This window comes from Budorcas taxicolor, chromosome 5, assembly GCF_023091745.1.
Source record: "Budorcas taxicolor isolate Tak-1 chromosome 5, Takin1.1, whole genome shotgun sequence".
NCBI classification, from domain to species: domain Eukaryota; kingdom Metazoa; phylum Chordata; class Mammalia; order Artiodactyla; family Bovidae; genus Budorcas; species Budorcas taxicolor.
The window spans coordinates 117,464,152-117,486,840 of record NC_068914.1 but is presented as its reverse complement, the minus strand read 5'-3'; the positions used below and the strand labels follow the sequence as shown (position 1 = coordinate 117,486,840).

General features: G+C 55.3%; 1 protein-coding gene across 1 annotated transcript; it reads right to left on the bottom strand.

The window, feature by feature from the left end:
• Nucleotides 1-4,480: 4,480 nt before the first annotated feature.
• Nucleotides 4,481-22,476, bottom strand: MCM5 (minichromosome maintenance complex component 5). Its single transcript, XM_052640363.1, has 17 exons — nucleotides 22,405-22,476; nucleotides 21,983-22,157; nucleotides 20,486-20,612; nucleotides 20,263-20,391; nucleotides 17,650-17,822; nucleotides 16,662-16,817; nucleotides 14,922-15,088; nucleotides 14,341-14,512; nucleotides 13,240-13,351; nucleotides 12,023-12,166; nucleotides 11,644-11,709; nucleotides 11,242-11,418; nucleotides 10,493-10,605; nucleotides 8,683-8,811; nucleotides 7,571-7,713; nucleotides 5,571-5,698; nucleotides 4,481-4,633 (listed from the first exon to the last, which is right to left on the bottom strand). Exons 2-17 carry the CDS (start codon nucleotides 22,147-22,149, stop codon nucleotides 4,532-4,534), a joined length of 2,205 nt encoding a protein of 734 aa, XP_052496323.1. The 5' UTR covers nucleotides 22,150-22,157; nucleotides 22,405-22,476; the 3' UTR covers nucleotides 4,481-4,531.
• Nucleotides 22,477-22,689: the final 213 nt, after the last annotated feature.

The following is a 22,689-nucleotide window of genomic DNA, read 5'->3' as shown; positions in this document are numbered from 1 at the left end:
CCGACCCAGGGATCGAACCCACGTCTCCTACCTTGCAGGCAGATTCTTTACCGCCTGAGCCACTGGGGCCGCCCCACTATGGGGCTGATTAAACCATATCTGACTTAGGACAACTGCAGTGATGTAAATTTCCAAACCCCTAGACAGAGGTGCTGAATCACCTCCTCTGCTCTCTCCTCACCCATGCTTTCTCCAGGGTTTTGGACTGGAGATGGGGGTACAAAGTAATTCTCTTAGTGGAAACCTAAGTTCAAAGACCCACAGAAGCCAGGGATGGATGGGGGACAAGGGCACCAGCAGAGGAGCTGGGCCATTCTGGGTAGGAAGAGGTGGCAACAGTGCAGAAGGCAGAGAAAACCAGACACCCAGCCTTCCCTGGGATCTCCCCCTCTGTGCCAGGCACGGGCCTGACGGGACATCTGGCATCTCAGCGAGTCCCCACAGCAAGGTGAAACTAAGGGACTCGCCCAGTGGAGGAAGAGGTCTGCAGGAGGGCTCTCTCTGGATGAGGGGAGGGAGATCTGAGAGCAGTGAGGTCTCAGGAGAGGGAGCAGCTGGGGATGGAATACAAAGTGTGTCAGGACCCTTCTCGGATTTTCACCAAGACCCTGGGCCCAGCTCTGCGTGTCTCCCAGCCACTCCTGCTCGCATCCTCAGCATGAGCCCCACTCCTGCCCCATCAGCCAGAGCCAAGCTAGTGGCACCATTTGGTCCCTCTGTGCCAGGCCTGCCACAGCAGTGCGTCTGCCCCAGGGTATCATGACCATCCATGGCTGGCAGCGGACTTTTCCCTGGACAGACACCTCTGCCAGGCCGAAGTGAAGTCAGTGCGGCAGGTGGGCTCAGAGCCCAGCTGGGTTTAGATCCTGACCCCGGCCTCGCTCACTGTGACCCTGCCTCTCTAAGCCTATTTCCCCATCTGTAACAGCAGCCATGACTGCTAGGGGAGCGAGTGCACCCCAGCTTCAAACGTGGGTGAAGGACTTGGAAAAATCCCTTTTCTACAAATCCCATGGTTTGGGCACTAACCCTCACCGGCTGAGACCTCAGGGAGCACATTCCCAGGAGAAAGCTCCCTCTCCACCTCCTAGACATGCAGACCAGCCCTGCTGCGGGACTAATGCTCGATGCTACTCCAACAAAGGAATGGAAGGCTGGGTCCCGAGATGGATGAAGCAAACACTCAGAGTCTCCGCCTGAACAAGATGAAAGGCTGAGATGAAACAGAAGTGCTCAGATGCTCTCAAGAAGGTCAGCATCCAGACGAGACAACAGAGAGCCGTGAGAAAGGTGCTCCTCCAATTATCCAAGCAGGAATGGGCTTTGAACACGGGTGAGTCAGAGCAAAGCTGACTTACCCCTTCTCACCTCTCCATTTCCTGGAACAGCGTCGTCCATCGCAAACAGCTTTAAGCAGCAGGAGATTGTTGCACAAAAATACACTTGTGATTCAACAATGAGCACAATGAGGCATCAAATCTTCCTGTTTACGTTTTTAGGAAAAGCAAATCATCTTTGAATTTCTCATGACTGTCTTCCTTTTTACATGGTGGTTATTTTTAAACACTTCAATAATTTATTAGAATAAGATGTTTAATGTATGTTGGTACATTCATGCTTTTTTTTTTTTCTATTTCCAAATGTATTTTCAATATCAAATACCTTACATAGTCAAAAGCTATGGTTTTTCCAGTAGTCATGTACGCATGTGAGCTGGACCAGAAAGAAGGCTCAGTGTCAAAGAATTGATACTTTTGAACTCTGGTGCTGGGGAAGACTCCCAAGAGTCCCATGGCCAGCAAGAAGATCAAACCAGTCAATCCTAAAGGAAATCAACCCTGAATATTCATTAGAACTGATGCTGAAGCTGAAACTCCAGTACTTTGGCCACCTGATGCGAAGAGCCAACTCGTTGGAAAAGACACTGATGCTGGAAAAGATTGAGGGCAAGAGAAGGGGGAGAGAGAGGATGAGATGGTTGGATGGCATTACCGACTCAACAGACATGAGTTTGAGTAAACTCCAGGAGATAGTGAAGGACAGGGAAGCCTGGTGTGCTACAGTCCATGGGATCACAACCAAGTGAATGAACTGATTTGTTTTTAATTTTGTGAATTCTACCTTTTTAAAAACAAAATATACTCAAATTGTTATTTCAAAATTAAGCAAAATAATGAGCAAAAAAATGGCATTGCTGATTATCTCAAATATTACAATTACTAGTGCTTTCTACTACTCAAACCTCACAACTCACGGTGATGACCCCTACAACCTCCATTTAGTGATAAAACTCAGGTGCACACAGATCAATGAAACAGAACAGCTAGCCCAGAAATAAACCCACTTATCTACGGTCAACTGATTTACAACAAAGGAGCCAAGAATATACAACAGAGAAGGGACGGTCTCTTTCAATAGATGGTGTGGGAAAGACTGGGCAGCCTCATGCAAAAGAAATTGTCTTACACCTTACACAAAAATTAACACAACGGATTAATGGCTTAAACATTAAGACTGAAACCATAAAATTCCTAGACGAAAACATAGGCAGTAAGCTCCTTGACACTGGTCTCAGTGATAATTTTTTGAAGTTGACACCCAAAGGAAAAAAAAAAAAAGAACAAGTGGGACAATATCACTAAAAAGCTTCTGTACAGCACAGAAGAGGATCAACAAAATGCAAAGGCAGCCTATGGAGCAGGAGAAACATACAAGGTAATATCCAAAGTACATACAGAACTCATACAACAGCAAAAAATAAAAACCCCAAACAATCCAATTAAAAGATGGGTAGATCTGAATAACCACCTTCCCAAAAGACATACAGATGGCCAACAGGTCCAGAAAAGCTGTTCAGTATCACTGATCATCAGGGAAATTCAAGTCAATACTACAGTGATATCACCTCACACCTGTCAGAAGGGCTATTAGCAAAAACACAACAAAAAACAGTGCTGGTGGAGACATGGAAAAAAGGGAACACTTGAATACTGTTGCTATGAAGGTAAACTGAGACAGGTACTAAGGGAAAAAAAGAGTATGGGGGTTCCTCAGAAAGCGAAAAATAGAATTACTACATAATCCAACAGACAGATACTTCTGGGTATTTATCTGAAGAAAATACGACACATTAATTTAAAAAGGTATCTGCACCCCCATTTTCCCTTCAGCATTATCTACAGTACACCAGGTATGAAAACAACCTGTGTCCATCGACAGAACAGTAAAAATGTCACACATACATACAGCGGACTACTACCCAGCCTTTAAAAAATAATAATGAGATCCTGCCACGCATACCATGGATGGACCTTGAGGGCCTTATATTAGGCAAAGTACATATCCAAAGTACAGATGCAGAAAGTAATACTGCGTGACTGTATCTACACGTGGAACCAAAAAATACCAAGCTCAGAGACACAGAACAGAGGTGAGAAGGTCCGCGGGCTGAGGCGGGTAAGTGCCGGCAGGGACAACACACGGGTGAAGGGGGTTAAAAGGCACAAACCTCCAAGCACACAATACATTCATGGAAATGTAATGTATGGCATAGTGACTATAGTTATGAGATATACTGGGTATGTGAAAGTTGCCAAGAAGAAAGATCTTTAAATTTCTCATGACAAGAAAACAAAGCGTCTAGTTACGTGTGGTGGATGCCAACTAGACCAAGAAAATGAAATGTCAAAAAAAAGAAACCACACACATCCCTGATGGTCTGGTGGTTAAGAGTCCACCTTGCAATACAGGGAACACAGGTTCAATCCCCCACATGCCACAGGGCAACTAAGCACGCATACTGCAACAAAGACCCAGCACAGCCAAAATTCACAAGACAAAAATACAATTTCAATTGCTTAAAAGAAAAGTCTCAGGCCCACAGAAGTCAGGCATCCCACTCAGGGTCACACAGTCTGAGGTGGCCCACCGGGAGAGAGCCAGCCTACTGAATCCCAGTACCCCTCTCTTACCTACTTTGTTCTAAGGCCAGGTGGGAAGCCATTGATCCAAATGCCTGGATCAATCTCAGCACACTGCCTGGTTCCTTCTGGACGTTCACTGCCAGCAGGTCTCTCCTCCTAAACACATCCCTGGGAACTCACCGCCACATACAGATGAAGAAACCGAGGTGTGGAACAGTTCAGTGCATCCGGCCAGTCTGATGCAGAACCATAGCTCCTGACCACATGTTAGCTGCTGGGGAGCAGCTTCGGGCTCTCCTAAGCACCCTTATACTCTGGGTCTTGCTGATTCTCACCAGTTCGCATAGCACGTGCCCCACCCAGAGCCCAAGGGTCACAGGCAGGTCAGAAACCCAGGTCTGCCAGGCTCCAAAGCCTGTCCTCGCAACCCGGTGCAGAGGCCCACAGATATCCACAAACACACCATGGCTTTATTATTTCTATACATTTCCAGAAGCACATTTCCTGGGTCTGCAGCCAGGGCAGACTCCAGAGGCAGCGAGGCAGGGGGCGGCGGGGTCCCTCCGTCCAGAGCGCGAGGGGGGCTGGTGGCGGCGGCGGCCGCAGGCTCACTTGAGGCGGTAGAGGACCTTGCGCTGCATGCGGTGCTGGATCTCGCCCCGCCGCAGCATGAGCTGCAGGACCTTACGGATGGCGTGCTCCGGGTATTTCTGCGGGACACGGGGCGGGGTGAGCGGCGTACCCCCAGACTCCCCACCGTTCGGGAGCCCAGGCACCCCTGCTCATGGGAACTCTCCAGCCTTCACAACCTACCACTCTGCATCCTAAATGGGCTCACCCGTCCTAAGCACCTACCACATCCCAAGCTTTGTTCTAAATCTTCACATACTTACACTCATTCCACCCCTCAACATCCCTGAGCAGCTGGTACGTGCTCATTTTACATTTTACAGGGGAGGAAGCTAAGGCACAGAAAGGCTAAGTCACTTACTCCATGGACTGGAGCCCAGCAGGCTCCTCTGTCCATGGGACTTCCCAGCAAGAATACTGGAGCGGGTTGCCATTTCCTCCTCCAGGGGCTCCTCCCTTCCCAGGGATTGAACCTGGGCCTCCTGAGTATCCCTGCACTGGTAGGCGGATTCTGTGCCACTCCTGACATCCCCGAACTCCTCTAGGTCTTGGTCCGCTCACCCCTCGAGTGAGTAGGGTACCACCTACCACATAAACTGGATGAAGAGGAGATGACATACACGAAAGGGAGCTGAGCCCAGAAACTAGACTGTCCATGTGACTTCAAAGATGGTGACAAGTTCCCCATAGCTTCTAGAAGGCCCTTCCACCATCTATGGGATCAAGAGCTCTGTCTCCAGCGGGCTGGAAGGCTCACCCTCTGGATCTGCACCCCCAACTCCACAAAAGGCAGGCAAGTAGGGGAAAGGAGAGACAAAGGGCTGGGGGAGCCTGGGAGGTCCCAGCAGAACCTCAGACCCCAGTCCTTTCCCCTTCATGCGACAGAGAAAGTTGCGAGTGGAGAGCACTGGGGACAGGCCTGGGCCCAGGAACAGCCGCCCCTACCCCATCCCAAGCCTGCCTGCTGAGTGCAGGACATGGCACAGGGTGGGTGGGAACCCGGCCCTGCAGGCCCACCTGCTTGGTGAAGTCCTGGATGATGCTGTGCTCAGACACCTGGGAGCCAATGGCGAAGCGGCGCTTGAGCTGCTTCTCGATGCGGCTCAGCAGCTCCTGGTCCTCCTGGCTGGTGAAGCCTTCCACCCCTGTGGGCGCGAGGAGGGAGGTGGGTCGGTGGGTAGGGACCTCAGTCTGCCCACAGCAGGGAAGGGCCAGCCAGGCCCCGGAGAGAACATGAGAGGAAGACAGAGAGGGAGCCCGGGGACAGCCAGGGCCTGAGCATGACGGCGGACAGAGGCCTGGAGCCAAGGACAGGGCAGGCATGAGCAGAAGGATGCTGCAGGCAGAGGGAACAGCAGGTGCAAAGATTCAGGGGTGGGAAACGTGCCCACTTCATTCAAAACCTAGTCGTAGGGCCAGGGACATGGCCAGAGGGGGGGCCAGAGGCGGCCAGGTCCCACGGGCTGGAGGGCACAGCCCAGGTTTTCCTGATTCTGGTGAGTGGAGCAGCCACTGGAGGGCTGTGAGGAGGGCCTTGAGCTGAGGACAGCACCTGGGCCCCAGGTGGGTAGACAAGTCAGGAAGACTTCCTGGAGGCAGCTACGTCAGGATACAAAGCTAGAGGGGACCCGCAGTGACCCAGGAGCATGCAGGCTGTCCTGGAGACCACATCAGTGAGGCACCCCAAGCAGCCCTGGCAAGCAGCTCCTGATTTCCGACAACTGCTGGAATGGGGTCTCCTCTGCTGACCCAGGCCTGCAGACACCTTGGTGTTTCAGCTACAGAGAGGAGCAAGGTGGGAGGGGAGAAGCTGCTGAGAGGGACTTCAAGGCTTAAAGTTGAAATGAGTTCACAAGGGAAACTCTTACATAGCCTGCAAAGCCCAACTCTAATTACCCTGCCCCAAATCACACCCACCCTGTGCCCTCAAACATCCGAGGGAGCCCTCCCCACCATAACCAAATATCTCAGGGGACAGGAAGCCCCTCCAGGGCAGAGATTGAGTCGGCATCACCAAGGGGAGGGCAGAGGCAATCAGCCCCCACTCACCTCCCCGGGTCCAGCCACACTGGCCCTTGAGCCTGTTGTCCCTGGGGTCTTGCCACTCAGCTCTTCCTCTACCCAGGGGCCCATTCCCACACCCCAGGGAGCCAGGTGTCCACTCATGCCCATCCCTGCTTCTTGCCACCTCCTGAGAGCCCATCCTGGACCTCCCGACGGGGACACAGCCCCACCCCTCTCCAACATGCCCGACCTGCTAGAATTCTCCCCTCTGCACTCTCGGCTCCCTGAGTTTGGCATGTCTGCCTCTGGTGTGTCTCCCCAGGAGAAAAGGGGCCTTGTAGGCTGGGACTCAAGAGATCTGCTTGCTCCTGCCCTCCTGGCACCTGAAACAGCCCGGCAGACACTCAGCCCTGTCTGCTGGCAAGGGAACACATTCGTCCCAGGGGAGCCTGGCACAAAGTCAACGCTCTGGGAAGTCCGCTCAGAGGCCTAGCCTGAAGCAGGCGGCAGGACTGACGGCAGCCTGAGCCACGCTGGACTCGGGGTCAAGAGACCTACACTCTAGCTGGGAGAACGGCAACCAACCTTGGGCACCGTGAAAAGGCCTCTCTGGGTTTCAGTTTCCTCATCTCTAACAGGGGAAGGACTAAGCACCCAACCTGACTTCTGGGGGCGGCTGTAAGTAAAACGGGGGAAGAGTGTCAGAAGTGCTCAAACGGTTACAACTCAACGAACAGGGCTGGTGAGTGCTGTTCTTAACCAATGATAAAACTGTGAGCCTTAATAACGGACTGGGCCTAGGAGGATTGTGCTCCAGGGTCTCAAGAGGCTGTTCTTCTCATCTTGGAAGAAAATGGCTGGTGGGGGTGGGGACGGGGGCAGGGGGTGGCTTCTTCGCAGGAGGAAGCAGAGACCTCAGCAAGAGCAGAGAAGCAACCAGCACAGCAGGCATCCAGCACGAGCCCCACCCAGAGTCCAGGGACCACCCGGCCTGTCTCCCCACATCTGCTCACCTGACAGGGTGCCAGACAAGGCGGCGTCCAGGGTGGACACCTGGAAGAGCCTCAGCGCCTCCTCCACGTCTGCCTCTGTGGCGAAGGGCTGCAGCTTCATCTTGCTGAGGGCCTCGGCGATGCGCACGATGGCCTCCAGCTGCCTGTGTGAGAGCAACGGGACGCCAGGGTGCACTCAGTCCATTGTCCCTCTTCTGTCCAGCCCCTTCACAGGGAAGACTGCTGGTTGTCCCTGTGATCCATCTGTCTTAGCAACAGAACCCCAACTTCTATTCCAGTACGTGGTACCCAGGTACAAGACATTTCCCAGTCTCCACTGCATCTAGATATGTCTGTGTGACTAAGATGTGGCCAGTATGTTGTAAGTCCAAACATTTTATGGGAACTTTCTTAAGTGTCCTTAAAAAAACAGGCACTTCTTTTCCTCCCTCTCCTGTCACCTGGAATGCAGGGATAATGGCTGGAGTTCTAGCAGCCACATTGGACAATGAGAATAAGGGTGAGCCTGAAGGAGCCCAAATTGCCGCTGATGACTGAAGAACCATCACACGATCCTAGACTACCTGCCCTCAAACATTTGCACCTAAGGTGGAACTAAACTCCCAATTTACTTAAGTGACTTTCTCTGGACCTTCCATTATATAGAGCAAAACCCACTTCTATCTAATCAGTGCTGGAAACAGGATTCAGATGAGGTAGGTTTAAGCTCTTAGTCACTCAATTGTATAAACTCACCACAGTGGAGAGAGTTAACAATTAAGACAGCTGAGGCCCAGAAAAGGAAAGCAATCTCTCAGGCATCACACGGTGGGCAGGAGGCAAGGACCCGGTCTCCTGACTCCCATCCCTGGACCTTCCCTCATCCTCAGGCTTCCCTAAAATGGGGGAAGCTAGACAGAATTCAGAAGAGAGGGTTCCAGGTTTTCCCAACAATAAACAAAGCAAAAGATACAGATAAGTAGGGAGGCCACTGTTTTCACTCCTAACGGAGTGGTCCCTGCCCAACAGTCTGACCATGGCCAGCACCAGTGATCAGCAGTGGGTCCCAGCCCCACAGGGCACACCAAGCCCTGTAAGCTGAGGCCGTGCATCAGCCCACCCAGCCCGCTCACCGGACAGTGATGGGGATACTGGAGCGCCGGTCGCTGTCCCTCTCGTGCTGACGGGCCCCGCTCCGCATGATGATATACCGATTCTTCAGCTTCTCTGCAGCCTCTGCTGACAGCCGGGGGCCACACTTCCTGCAGGACAGGGGTTGGGAAGAGCAGCTGCCATGAGAGCGGGAAGGAATCTTGGGGTACCCACCTTGGCTGGCCTCTGCTGGCTTGAAGACACAGTTTCTGGGCCCACCAGATGGCAGGCTCACAGCAGTGCTTCCCCCCACCACATTCAGGTGTGAGATGCGCAATGACACCCACGAGAGGCTCCTGGTGACTGCTGCCCAGGGGCTGGGAACATGCCAGACTAGGGGGTGACGGGCGGGAAGGGTGGCAGCGGGAGACGTTTGGTCAGATCCACCCACACTCTATCCCCTCCACCCCAAAGCCCCGCCCCAAGCCAACTGACAGTCGCTGGTTTAGGGGACCTCAGGTCACCTACTTCAGGGCTTCCCTGGTGGCTCAGCGGTAAAGCATCCGCCTGCAGTGCAGGAGACCTGGGCTCGATCCCTGGGTGGGGAAGAGCCCCTGGAGGAGGGCACGGCGGCCCAATCCAGTATTCTTGCCAGGAGATTCCCATGGACAGAGGAGCCTGGAGAGCTACTGTCCGTGGGGTCTCAGAGTTAGACATGACTGAGTGACCGAGCCCAGAGGGAGGGAGGAAACTCCCCAAGGCCCCCTGGGACCTGGCATCAAGGGAGAACAAAAATTCAGGGCTCTCAGACTCACACACAACTGCCCAAGCCTCCAAGGGTGGGGCCGTGAAGAGCTCAGAACCATGACAAAGACCCCGGTACACTGGGCACTGGGTCACTGGGACAAAAGTGGTGAGGAGGCATCCACCCAAATGCAGTACTTCACCTCCCATCAGAAAGGCACTCGAAGATCCCTCCACCCAGGTTTTAGCTCCAATAAGAGACAGAGGAGGTGCGTGTCCAGAACCTTGGTACAGCAGCGAAAGCACAGCCTGTGGAGCCAGGCACCTGGGTTCAAATCCTGGCTCCACTAGCTCCTGCCTACAAACTTGGACAAGTTACTTAACCTTTCTTTGCCTCAGCTTCCCCATCTGTAAAATGGGATAACAATATGCCAACCTCACAGGTTTGGGGAGAGGGATAAAGTTCACTTATGTATATACAATAATCAGTTTCCTGGTGGTCTAGTGGTTAGGATTCGGCGCTTTCACTGCTAGGGCCCAGATTCAATCCCTGGTCAAGGAACTGAGATCCTGCAAGCTGTGCAGAGCTACCCAAATTTTAAAAATTAAAAAAATGCTCAGAATAACACCTGGCACAGAATAATCACTATATGTATGACTATCACCACTGGTAGTCTGTGAGAACAATATTTAAGGCTGCAGCTGCTGTTCACTGAGTGTTTATTTGGCGCAGGGCCTTGCCAAGCGCTCACACATCATCTTGTGTGATTCTTAGAAAAACCTGAGGGCACAAGCACCCCGGGAAAGCGAGGCTCAGAGGTCAACTGATTTGCCTAAGGCCACATAGTGGGGGCAGGCGTTACCAAAGACCATGTCCACAGTGCCTCCCCACACATCAGAGTCAAGGGCACCTTCAAGACCACCTAAACCCTCCACCCTCATTTTAGAAACAGGGAAGCTAAGGCCAAGAGCCACGGACTGGGTGACTGTAGGAGGAGGAAGAAGAAGAGCTAAACCCTAAGGGCTCACCTCAGGTATCCTGAAAGGGCTCTCCCCGACCAGGGAAGACTGGCAACCCCACCCCGGGGGCCAGCGTCCACGACTCACGTGCGGCAGTAGGCGATGAACTTCTTCAGCTTGGCCAGGTCAATCTCGCCCTCCACGGCCTGGGCCTGTGTCAGTGCGCTAACGTGCAGCGTGATGACGTGTTTAGCCAGCATCTGGGAGGCAGAGGGGACCCAGGGTCAGCGCCAGGCCTTCCTGAGCCAGGTCCCAACACAGAGCTGAGCAGGCGGAGAGGGAGAGCTCCCAGGGCTAGAACCAGTGGAGAGGAGGTGGCCCTTCTCTCCTTGGGGGCTGTTAGCTGGTAAGACAACATCCAGAGCTGCCAGGGACCTCCCCGCCGCCCCGGGGTGGGGCGAGGCTGCCTGAGAACAAACCTCTACCCAGGGAGGCCGAGCCAAGTGAGAAAGAGGCAGACAACCCTGAGACCAGACCCAGCTGGGCCTTGCATCTCCAGGATTGCCTGTAACACAAGCCCTTGAGTTCCTCCAGAAAGACTAAAAGGAACTGGGGTTCTAATACTTGCAATCAAAGGTCAACCCCCTCATTCCACATACAAAGGACCGACGGCCCAGGGAATGAGAGACCCCAAATCAAACCGCACGTGGTTCACAGGAGAGGCAGGACCAGCGACCCCCAGTGTAGTGTTTCTGGAATCTGCAACCCACCTCCTTGGGGGCCCACTGACAGGCTGATCTGGTAGCCAGAACTCTGGACCCTTGAAACCCCTAGTCTGCCCACCCTTCCCCCGCCCGAGACCTGTAGGCCTGGGAGGAGCCCGGTGCCCTACGTACCACATCCCTCTCCTCATTGTGCTCATCCTTGACGATGAAGATCATGTCGAAGCGGGACAGGATGGTGGGCATGAAGTCGATGTTGTCCTCCCCCTTGGTCTCATCCCAGCGGCCGAACACCGAGTTCGCAGCAGCCAGGACGGAGCAGCGGGAGTTGAGGGTGGTGGTGATGCCAGCCTGAGAAGGGAGTGTGGGGGCAGCAGAGGAGAGAAATGAGAACTCAGGCTCACAGCCTTCTCAGGTCACACACTCACACACACGATTCCAGGACCACTGCTGCAGTCAACAGAGGCCGGGCGCTCGGGACAGCCTGAGGGTGGGGCCAGGGCCCAGCCCTCGAAGCGCCCCGGGCGTGGCGGGGCCAGGCCGCCCTGTGGCTGGGGCCCCGGGGAGGGCGCTCACCTTGGCGATAGATATGGTCTGCTGCTCCATGGCCTCGTGGATTGCCACACGGTCGTCCTCTCGCATCTACGTGGAAGAAAGGAATGTCCGCCAGCCCCAGGCGAGGGGGCTGGGGTGCAGCGGGACCAGGACACCCTACAGGAGCTACTGTTCCTAAGTGCCAGCCAATGGCAGGAACCAGGTCACTTCTAGTCATGGGCATAACGTGCGGGCTTGGCTCTCATCTCCCCACTCTCTAGGCTCGGAGAGGTTTAGTTACGTCCCTATAGTGATGGGAGGTCTCTATGTCAACAAAGGGGGTTTCTGCCATTCACACCCCCAGCCCACGGCCATCAGGCGCCACCAGAACTGAGCCACCCCCTCGCCCTGCCAGGCTCACCTTGTCAAACTCATCAATACAGACAACCCCTCCATCGGCCAGGACCATGGCCCCGCCCTCCATGATGAAGTTCCGGGACGAGGGGTCCCTTATCACTGAGGCTGTCAGGCCGGCCGCGCTGCTGCCTTTCCCAGACGTGTACACCTGGGGGAGGGCAATGGGAGGGTCAGGGCCCAACACAGCCCCCAGGCTCTGACCCCGGTAAGTCAAGGGGCCCCCAGAGCTGGAGCTCGCACAGGGTCACACATCACGGCGGGGTGCAGAGCACAGAAAGTCTCAGCGTTCCTCCTCTGATGGGGGGCCACCAGCCCCAGCCGGCCTGGAGGTTCTCCCCAGGGCTGGTCACATCCATCACTCACCTGAGCCCGACTGTCTCATGAACCAGCCCCCAGGAGCTGGGCTCACCGAGCAGTAAACTGAGGCCGAGAGAAGTGACACCCTCCCAGTAAGGTGGGCTCCGGACTCTCCGAAAAGGCTACCCCACCCTGAGTACCATCATCTTTGTAGAGACCTGAGAACCACATGCTGCCAAGGAGCCTCTGAACTGTGGCAAGTCCTAAGCAAGGTGTGCTTAAGTGTATGAAATACACAGGAATTTCAAAGTTAGTGCTAAAAAGAATACAAGGTATCTTCTTCAGGTTCTCTTATGTTAAACCACACACTGAAATAATAACATTTTACACCGCTTAGATTAAACAGAATTAAGATTGTGTGCTTGTGTGCTCAGTCATGTCTGACTCTTTTGCAAGCCCACAGACTGTAGCCCACCAGGGTCCTCTGTGCATGGAATTTCCCAGTCAATACTGGAGTGGTTTGCCATTTCCTTCTCCAGGGGATCTCTCTGACCCAGGAATAGAACCTGTGTCTCCTGCATCAGCAGGGCGATTCTTACCACTGAGCCATCTGGGAACCCCATCACCACTTTCTTTTGCTTTTCTAAGAGGCTACTAGGAAATGTACACTCCCCGAGGCTCACAGCTGGAGTCCACGTGTCTCCGCCGGGCGGCACTGGCAGAGGACACCTGGCCCACCCCGCGTCTACCCAGAGGCCACGCTTCCCTGTATAAGACCACGCAGCCATCCTCACCCCACTCCGATCCCCCAGATGTGCTGATCACCACACAGGGGACCTGGCTGACTCTCTCCCCCGTGGCCCCTCCTGTAGCTTCATCCCTGTAGGGAAGCCAGGGCAGGCAGAGGTCATCCGGGACACTCACCCCAATGGGTGAGCACTTCTCCACGAACTTCAACAGCTGGGACTTGGCCGTCCCCGGGTCCCCCAGCATCAACAGGTTGATGTCTCCTCGGCGAGTGAGGCCATCTGGGAGCCTGGGGAGACGGGTAGGAAGGCCAGGTGAGCAACAGGAGAATCCAGCGAGGGCTGGTTGGTCACAGCAGTCTGGCTATCACTCCCGCCCCACCACGTCATGAGCCCTGGAGTAGGTGGGAGGCGGGGGCTCTGGCCTGAGAGCCACATTCCTAGCCAGCTATATCTCCTAGCCTCCTCTATGGTGACCTGCCATCCAGAAAGGGGAGGGTCAAAGGAAATGACACTAAGAGCTGGGCTCAGGCACACACAGACAGCATCTGATAAACACGTGCCCCAGCTGGAGAGATGGGAGCCGCCAGCACGCCGCTGGCGGTACCGTGGAGCAGACACCACGAGGGCAGGCTCCAGGCCAGGACATGTGCCTGTTAGCAGTCTCTTTAATGCTCTATGCCTCAGTTTCCTCATCTATGAAATGGGCTCAACCATAGCTTTCTCACAGGGCTAACTTGGGGACTGGGCTGCAAACAGATAAAAACATTCAGAAGACTGTCTGGTACATGGTAAAACTCAGTAACTGGTAGATGCCAGTAACATTATCACTCTTTATATCTCTACTGTTTCAGACTCTCAAAAGGACACATGAGGTCCCCGAGTGTTAGGCTTCCATCTGTCATATTCATATGGACATCTGGGTACAAAGGGGTGGTGTCTCTTGCCTAAAACTGCACAGTAAGTAAGTAGTTGTCAGAGATTTAATCCCCAGTCTCCAGACTCCACGCCCAGAGCTCTCTCCACTGCATCTGCCAGGTTCCCCAAGTTGCCCCACCTACCCAGGATCGGAGGGACTGCTCTGCAGGGAGGGCATGGATTGGCCCCTTGCCAGCTGACAGCAACCCTGGGAGGTGAGAAGGGTGCCTGAGAGTAGGAGGCGGGACTGAGGGTCCCAGGCAGATGGAAAGAGTATTCCCGTCCTGCCCATCCGGCAGCTGCCCTGCTGTGGGCAAGTCACCCATCCACTTCCTGGACCTGGGAAGGCTTGGACCCCCACCTCTTTCGGGAGCCCCCGAAGAGCAGGCACGCGATGGCCTTCTTCATGTCGGTGCCCCCGAAGATGGAGGGAGCAATGCTCTTGGAGATGAGCTCGTAGACGTTGGGGAGGGCGGCCAGCCGCCGGAACTCCTCCTCCTCCTGCGGGGTCATGGCGCCAGCAAAGGTGCGGCCTGGGTGGGCAGAGGGGGCGTGGGTGCATGAGGGCCCACCCTCCCAGCCCAGGGCCTCCCAACGGGCAAGGGCCCCAGGGCCAGGCAGCATGAGCATCAGTCTGAGCACAGAAACACAGACAGACCCCACCTCTCGCCTGAGGACTGGGCCTGTGTGCTGCAGGCTCCAGTGAGCAAGGGGAGGACCTGGAAGCGGGGGGTGAGGAGTTAGGGGCCAGATCAGAGGGGCCCTCAGGGACCACCGGGATGTCTTCTACCTTGCTGAGGGCAGTGACAGGTATCTTTGGTTACAAAAGCACTGCTCTCCCTGGCTGCCATGCAGAACAGAGTGTAGGGGCAGGGGGATAGATAGGGGGACCAGGAGGAGGCCCGGGGAGGGACAAGAGGAGTCGGACCAAAGCCCACTCACCGGAGCCATCTGTGTCCACCTGGATGCCCAGGACCCGGATGTAGGCGCTCCGGATGCCCACGCCCACTCTGTCACGGCCCCTGTTGGAGGTCAGGCCAAACTTCTTGATGGAGTAGATGCCCATGATGGTGACCCTGTTCCCAGGGACGACCTTGTCACACAGGTACCTAAGGGGAGGGTGGGGAGGAAGGAGGAAGAAGGTGAGAGTCTGGTGGGGGCAAGAGCCCCTGGCTCCCACCATCCCTCACGCTCACCGTTCACCTCAGCATCTCTACAGGAAGCTCATCTGGCTCTAGCGCCGCCCTGCCCCAGGGCTCTCGCCCTCTCACCACAACCCAGCCCACATTTGGACGGCACAGCTGCTGTGAGGTCGACAACCCTTGGTCGTAGCAGCGGCCTGACTGAGTAGGTCAGAAGGCCCACCCCCAGCTCCTCAGGGTCCCCATCCCCACCTGGCCTGCTGTCAGAAGCACTGCAAGGCTCCTCTCAGCCATCTCAGGGGAAGCCTTCCTCCTGAGGCCCTCCCAGCCTCCCTGCAAGGGCCACTCCCCATTTTTGCCTCTTCACAGCTCCACAAAGCTCAGGCAAGTCACTTTGCACCTGGATTTTAATCTCCTCTTTAAAAAAAAATGCTGCAACAAGGACGTCTCCAAGCCCCTCCGGCCAGAACCATGCTCCAGTGCAGCATGGACAGGACGCTGGGGCATGTATTTGTACTCTGCCACTTACGAGCCGTGTGACCTCAAAGAAGTCACTGCACCTCTCTGACCCTGGAGGGCTTTGATAAAGTGATCTGCCCTGCTGGGTTACTGTGGGATCAAGTGAGGTACCACACCCAGAAGGGCGTTAGGCAAAACAGACTCCCATCCCTAAAGGACCCTCACTGTCATTGTTAACATTCTGGGACTCCTCTCTTCCCAGATCCCACTTCTTCAGCTTTAAATCTAACCCCAGATTGCACAAATAATCTAACACCAAATACTTAATTTGTATGAAGGAACTGCGGTAAACACTTCATTTGCATTTTCTACTTTAAATCTCCCATCAGTGATGAGAGATTAAGGCCCGTCACTGTCCCCATTTTCCTGGGGAGGAGACTGAGGCTCAGTGAGCTCATGTCACCTGCTCAGCAGTCTGACCTCTACACCTTCCACTGTCGCTGAGGGAGCTAACAACCTGTGGATCCCCTCGTCCGAAAAGCGACTGCACAGACTACCTGCTTGAGGCATCAGGGTGCGTGAGCCCAGGTAAAGCCCTGTCCATATCTCCACGCCATCCTCCCAGGTCCCTGGAAGGGGACCGGGCCAGCCCAGCACCCTCTCCCCACTTTCCGATTACCCAGCAACATCCAAGAAGAGTCTTAACAGAAAGCCCGGGGCGGGCGTCAGCCTGGGAAGAGGGTCCTCCCCATCCAGCTGTGCCACCTCAGGCCTCCCGGTTCTAAGAGCGCCAGGGAGACTCTGCAGGAAGAATGCAGGCGGCAGCAGCCAGACCCCTCCACCCAGGAAGCTGGCCCCACGTGAGACTGACCTGCTCCTGCAGAGTACTGGGAGACGAGGGGAAGAAAAGCCTGAAGGAAGCACCAGGCACAGAGCAAGTTTCCATAACCAGCCCTATTCCCTGCTCCCCACTGCACTCTGGGTCCACATATGGCCGCTGACCGAGGGGCGGGAGGCATGGCCAGCCAGCCTGCTCACAGCCCTGACCTGGTGTGGGGGGCACAGCCAGGGGCCCACTCACCGGTCACAGTAGAGCTGCATATGCCGGGGCATCTCCCCGTGCGGCACGGCGTCCGGCAGCTCCTGCAGCTTCAGGGTCTGGAAGTCCACGCACTTGCATTTGTCTGGCATGATGAAGTACGGGTCCAGTGGACACTTGGGGCGCCCAGCCTGATCCCTGTAAGGAGAGAGGAGAGAAGAGTCACCAGAGCTACCCCCAGAGCCCCAAGCCCAGGGAACCCATCAAACAAGTCAGCGACAAGCCTGGCCAGTGCCAAGTTCGGGGTCTCCAGGACAAGCTCGGGGAAGGCACTAGAGGGCGGCTCGGCGGGGGGAACACACACAGGGTTAGGGTTGGGGAGGCCTGCTTGGAACCTGGCTCCCATTAACCAGTGTTAGACAGCCACATGGGGGTGTCTGGCAGGTAGCCAGACTGGAGGCTGGGGTTAAGTGGAAACACACATCTGCATGTCCTCTGCACTCAGGGTACTCAAAAACCCAGATCAAAGAGGAATTAAGTGTAGAAAAGAAAAGTGTGGCTAAGCCTGAGATTAGGAAGCAGAGGGGAACCAGAAGCCAGAAAAGGGTGAGGGCCCTGAAGATCAGGGTCAGCAATCATGTTCTGAAAGAAGCCAGAGACACATATTTTCCGTCTGTGGGCCACGAGGCCACAGGCAACACAGCCACAGGCCACATGTAAACCAAGGAGCCTGGCATGTTCCTGGACCTCCGCTCCAGACCTGCCCCAGTGAGCCAGGGTTTGAAGACTCCAGGTGGACTCCCCACCCCGGCCCCCTGTACAGGCTGCCTGGGTTCCCTGGAGGGACAGAACTCACCACCGCAGAGGGGCAGGGGGACACCACCCTGTTCTCAAACCTAGGACCCAGGACGGGCATGCCGCGGCCCCAGCCCCTCCTGGCTGCAGCGCTTCCTCCTCATCCTTCACACCTCCGCTCACACGTGTCCCCGTCACCCCCCAGGGTGCCACAGGGCCCGTGAAGCCCACTTACGTGTTGCACTTCCGGGGCAGGGCGTAGCCCTCCAGGCCGGGGCGCATGGCAATGTTGGTAAGCGTGCTGTGGCAGCTGCGACACTGGATGGAGATGCGGGTGGCCTTGGCGCGGACTCCGGAGGCCGCGATCACGATGCCTGGGATCTTCACCAGGTGGGACATTGTGTCCGACTGCAACAGAGCCGCAGGGAGGGGGCTGGGTGAGGGGAGCCAGGGACGCCCAAGATCACGTATCAAGAATCTCTTCTATTCTAATGTCTGCTGAAGTATTTAGGCATAAAGTGCATGTCTGTGATTTACTCGAAAATCCTTCAGCAGAAAAAAGGAGAAAGGAAGTAAGGCAAAATATTAACAGCCGTTAAACCAAGATGGAGGCAGACGGGGTCATTACACTACTCTCACTAGTTTTTAAAATATATATATTTACTTATTTGGTAGTGCCTGGTCTTAATTGTGGCACTTAGTGTATATATACATATATATATGTATGTATGTGTGTATATATATATATTAGTTGCAGCATGTGGGATCTAGTTTCCTGATCAGGGATTGAAGCCCGGTCCCCTGCATTAGAAGCAGAGTCTTCGTCACTGGGCCATCAGGGATGCCCCCTCACTACTTTTGTGTGTGTGATATTTTTATAATAAAAAGCAAAACAAGAAAAGTTCCTTTTATCATCATCTTTTCTTCCTATTTCCAGCAGGTGTTCTGGGACAGGCAGGTAGGCTACGGGTTCGAGCTGATGCCCCCTCTGAAGCCAGTGGGGTGGAGGGAGGAGCAGGAAGGAGGCTGGCCCTCTCTGGTGACTGAGACCAGGGGCACATGTGCCCAGCGGACCCCAGAACTGCTGACACCCACGTCAGAGCTTGCTTTCTGGAAAACACCCTACAGAGTGCAGGGATCTGAGCCCCCAGGATTGGAAAGGACTAGGGCTGCCTCAGGCCCGAGGCCACCCTGACAAGCGATCCTTCTAGAGAGGGCTCCTCCTCTAACAGAACGCCCACCCGAGCAGGCCAGTCACTGGGTTTTCCAATGGGGCTGAGAAGAAGAAATCTGTTCAAGTGGGGCTGAGGTTTGCTTTTCTGAGGGAATAGCTGCCCCACAAACAGGCCCAAATCCGCCTCCATGGACAGGCAGACACATGATGCTCGGCTTCATTTCAAGTGCAGGCCTGCCTGCACCTCCCCCCTCGCCCCCTGGCCTGGTGCAGTGCAGAGACAAAGCTGGCACACAGCGCAGCTTCGAGAGCCCACAGCCTGGCCCTGCTCCTGTAACAAGGCGTGCCACTGGCCAACCAAGGAAGGTCTGAGGGGACCTGAACTGCGCAGCAGGGCACGAGGGCTCCAGCAAAGGCCAGTGCGTGGCCTTTCAGTGGCACAACCTGGGCCCAGAGTTCACCAGGCACAGGCACGGGCATCTGTTCATTTGCTTCTCACAACCTTCTAACAGAAGAACCAACGTTTGACCCTCACGTCCTCCTCAGGAAACTCCCCTGGGTCCCACTCCCGCCTACTTTATAAATTCTCCTTTCACTTGGCAGCCAGAGGAAGCTTTTAAAGACAGAATCAGCCCATCCTCCTACTTAGCTCTCAATCTGAACTCCTGTCCACAGCGGCGAAGGCCCTGGCCACCTGGCTCTCCACTCACTCCCTCCCCTCCCCTCCCCTGCCCTCACTCCCTGGGGTCCAGCCACAGTGGCTGCCATCTGCCCCATGTCTGTCCCTTGAGACGGCTGCTGTCCCCACCCCAGTGCCTTTGCACCTGCCTCTCCTTGAGCCCGGAACACTCCTCCCTTGAGCTGTCACAGGGTCATCATCCCTCAGACTCGTCCCAGCACCACCTCTTCAGAGAGGCCTCCTCCAACCGCCACCCGGCCCCTCACGTTGATCCTCATGGCTCATGTCCTGGGACCTGAAATCAGCTCAGTGCTCCCTGTCTGTTTCTCTCACTATAAGCTCCACCGAACCAGGTACCGTCTGTCTACAGTGAGAGTCGAACCCAGCATCCGGTATGAGGTAGCCACTCAAGAAGTGTTTGCTGGATGGCAGACGGGCCCTGCCCAGCTTTCCTGTGGCCCCATCACTCGCCAGTCACACTAACCGTCCTTCCCTCAGCCTGGTACACGCCCTGGCCCCTCACCTTGCAAGCTTTACACTAGCTATGCCCTGCCCTCCTCTCCCCACCCCGTGTTCCCTCTCAGCTGTTTGCAAGCTGCTCATTCTCACCCACAGGTCTCCACTCAGATGTCCCCTCTGGAAAGCAGCCTTCTCTATCTTTTCCAGAGGGGCCCTATGCGTTCTCATCACTTCCCAATTTCTCCCATTGCTCTCACAGTCACCTACAGTTATTGTGGGTGACATTAACCATTTATCCAGTCTCCCAAGGAAAGAAGCTTGTCCTTGAGTTCAGTACTGCTCCTCCAGGACCCAACTTATGTCCTGCCCACAGAAGGAGCTCAGCAAGCATGTGTCCAAGGAGCTAACTTTTGAGAGGCAGAAACAGACTCAGAAAGGTTGAGTGAGTTGCTCAGGGTAGCACAGCTGGCACTCAGGTCTCTCTCCAAAACCCCTCCACGCACACAGCCACCACCACCACCCTCCGGGGGCCCTACCTTCAGGCTACGGATGCTAGACGGGCTGGCGTCCGACTTGAGCATGACCTGGATGTCCTGGAGTACCTCGTCACCAGCAGGCCGTGGCCGGGTCACCTCGTCAGCCACCTCCTTGGCAGCTTCCTCCAGCTGGGGATGGGGAGGGGACAGGCTGTGAGTGACCAGAGCAGGGCCAGCCCTGGGGGTTCCAGGGCAAGGGTCCCAGGGCAGGGGTCCCACTTACCAGCTGCAAGTGTTCGGCTGGCTGCTTGTACAAGTAGTCAGCCAGCTCCTCGTCGAAGCTGGCCAGGTCCTCCATCTCCACCTCGATCCAGTACTCCCCCAGGTTATAATGCCGCTTGAGTTCATCCCTGGAGTAGGTGCAAGGATGGGCACAGGGAAGAGGAGGCAATACTGGCAGAGGCGCACCCACACCCTGAGTCTGCCCATACCACTGCCCGCCACCAGCTTCCCAAACACATCAAGCTCCAGGTGGATCTGCTATATCCCAGTAAACCATCCCCCATGCCCCTACAGAAGCATCTTCCAAAGCAAGCTCCATGGAAGCAATCCAAGTCATCAAAGAACAGTTCAAAGTTCACAGACGAGTCTGGGAGACTCTCACTGCAAACCAGTCCTTTCACTGGACTCCCTGGAGCCTTTAACCCTCTCTCACATACTAACAAGGCACACAGCTGAAACCTGGCAATCGAAGGCAGCAGAGACCATGCCTGTCTTATCAACCACCAGACTCTTTTTACAGAGGATCCCATGAGACTATTATCCCAAAAACACTTTTGGGGGCCACTGACCTCCTCAGGCTCATCCTTTTCTACCTTATGTTCAGAGCCATATACAACAGCCAGTCTGGCTCTGAGAGCCCCTTGTTGTAACAGGCCACCCCATACTGCCCATGCATGCACCTCCTGCTATCGGAAATGCCTTCCACACCAGATACTCTTCTCTCAGCTCTAGATCACCTGAAGCCTCCCCTAACTCCTCTTGTACACTCCCTCTTTGAGGCAATCATCACCTTGTAATTTACTTGGGCATGCCTACGCTTCAGTCCCACTGATTCAAAAGCTCTTTGAGGGCAAGCAGTATGAATCTTTTCATCTTTGTACCCTAGGGTTTGGCACACAGATGGTCAGTGTCAGCTGGTGCATGAATAAATCGAAGCAGGAGTGGCTATGCCCGTTTTACTGATGAAGAAACTGAGGCCCAAAGAGGCTGTCACTTGAAAGTCACTGAGCTAATTATGCATCAGGCCCAAGTGTGGACCTGTAAATTCATGCTGTCTGCATTTAAGGGCCTACAAGGATTTGGTGGGATGTCACCACTGTATAATGACTAGGAGCAAGGGCTTTGCCCAGCTCATTCAGTGCTGCAGCTCACCACCTGTAACAGTGGCTGGCATGCAGCAGCTGCTCAATCAACAGAAGGTGACTGACTGGAACGAACGAATGAGTGAGCAAGTAAGGTAAAGCGTAACTACCATCTCCAGAGAACTGAAGATAACTCGCTTTACAAAGTATTGCAGGCGTAACATAGAAGGACTATAAGAAACAGATGAATAGAAGCAAATCCTGGGAAAAGAACCAAAGGGCCCAGGTGACTCTCAAAAGTTAACTTCAGATACGAAATGTACAAAACCAAACGCCATGAGGGTGCGGGGCCCCTTCGAGTGGAACTTAGCACCGCTGGGACCGCATCTCCCCTCTTGTCCCGCTCCGGCACGCACCTGTACTTGAAAGTGAAGCCGGTGCGGTCGGTGCCCACCCGGTACTGCCGCAGGAACTCCTTGAAGCGCCTCTGCAGCTGCGATTTGCGGGCCTGCCCCTCATCGGCCGCGTTGTCGCCCCCGAAGCTGTCACTGTAGAAAATGCCGGGGTCGTCGAAGCCCGACATGACTGCACCTGACACGGAACAAGGAGATGGAGCAGACTGGAGGGCAGATGGGGGCGTGCGGCGTCCCCTCCGACACGCAGGCGCTCGGCTCCGAGTGCGAGGCAGACGTGAGCCCGGTTCCGCCTCCCAGACCTCGACCCCAGCTCTCCCATGAGACACCCCTGCCCAGCCCTACTGCGCCCCAAATGCAGATGCCGGCCGTCCCCCGGGGGGGCTGGCTCCGAGGGGCCCACTCCCCAGCTCCGCCAGCCTCACCTCTGCCTTCCCGCGCTCCCCAGAACAGCAGACACAAGAATCCCCACTGTCCGCTGCCGCGTTTCGCGGGAAAAATCAGATGCAGCGTTCGGACGCCGCGGCCGCTGCGCCCTCATTGGTTCGCCGAGACCCCGAGTCCAGCGATTGGACTGCTCTGTGCCTGCAGGTCCCGCCTCCAAAGAAACTGCTGAAGGGGATTGGCTGCAGGGCGCAGGACGTCGGGATACCCTCCTTCCGGGCTCCATTTTGCTTGTGGGACAATTTGGCGCGAAACTGACCGGGAGG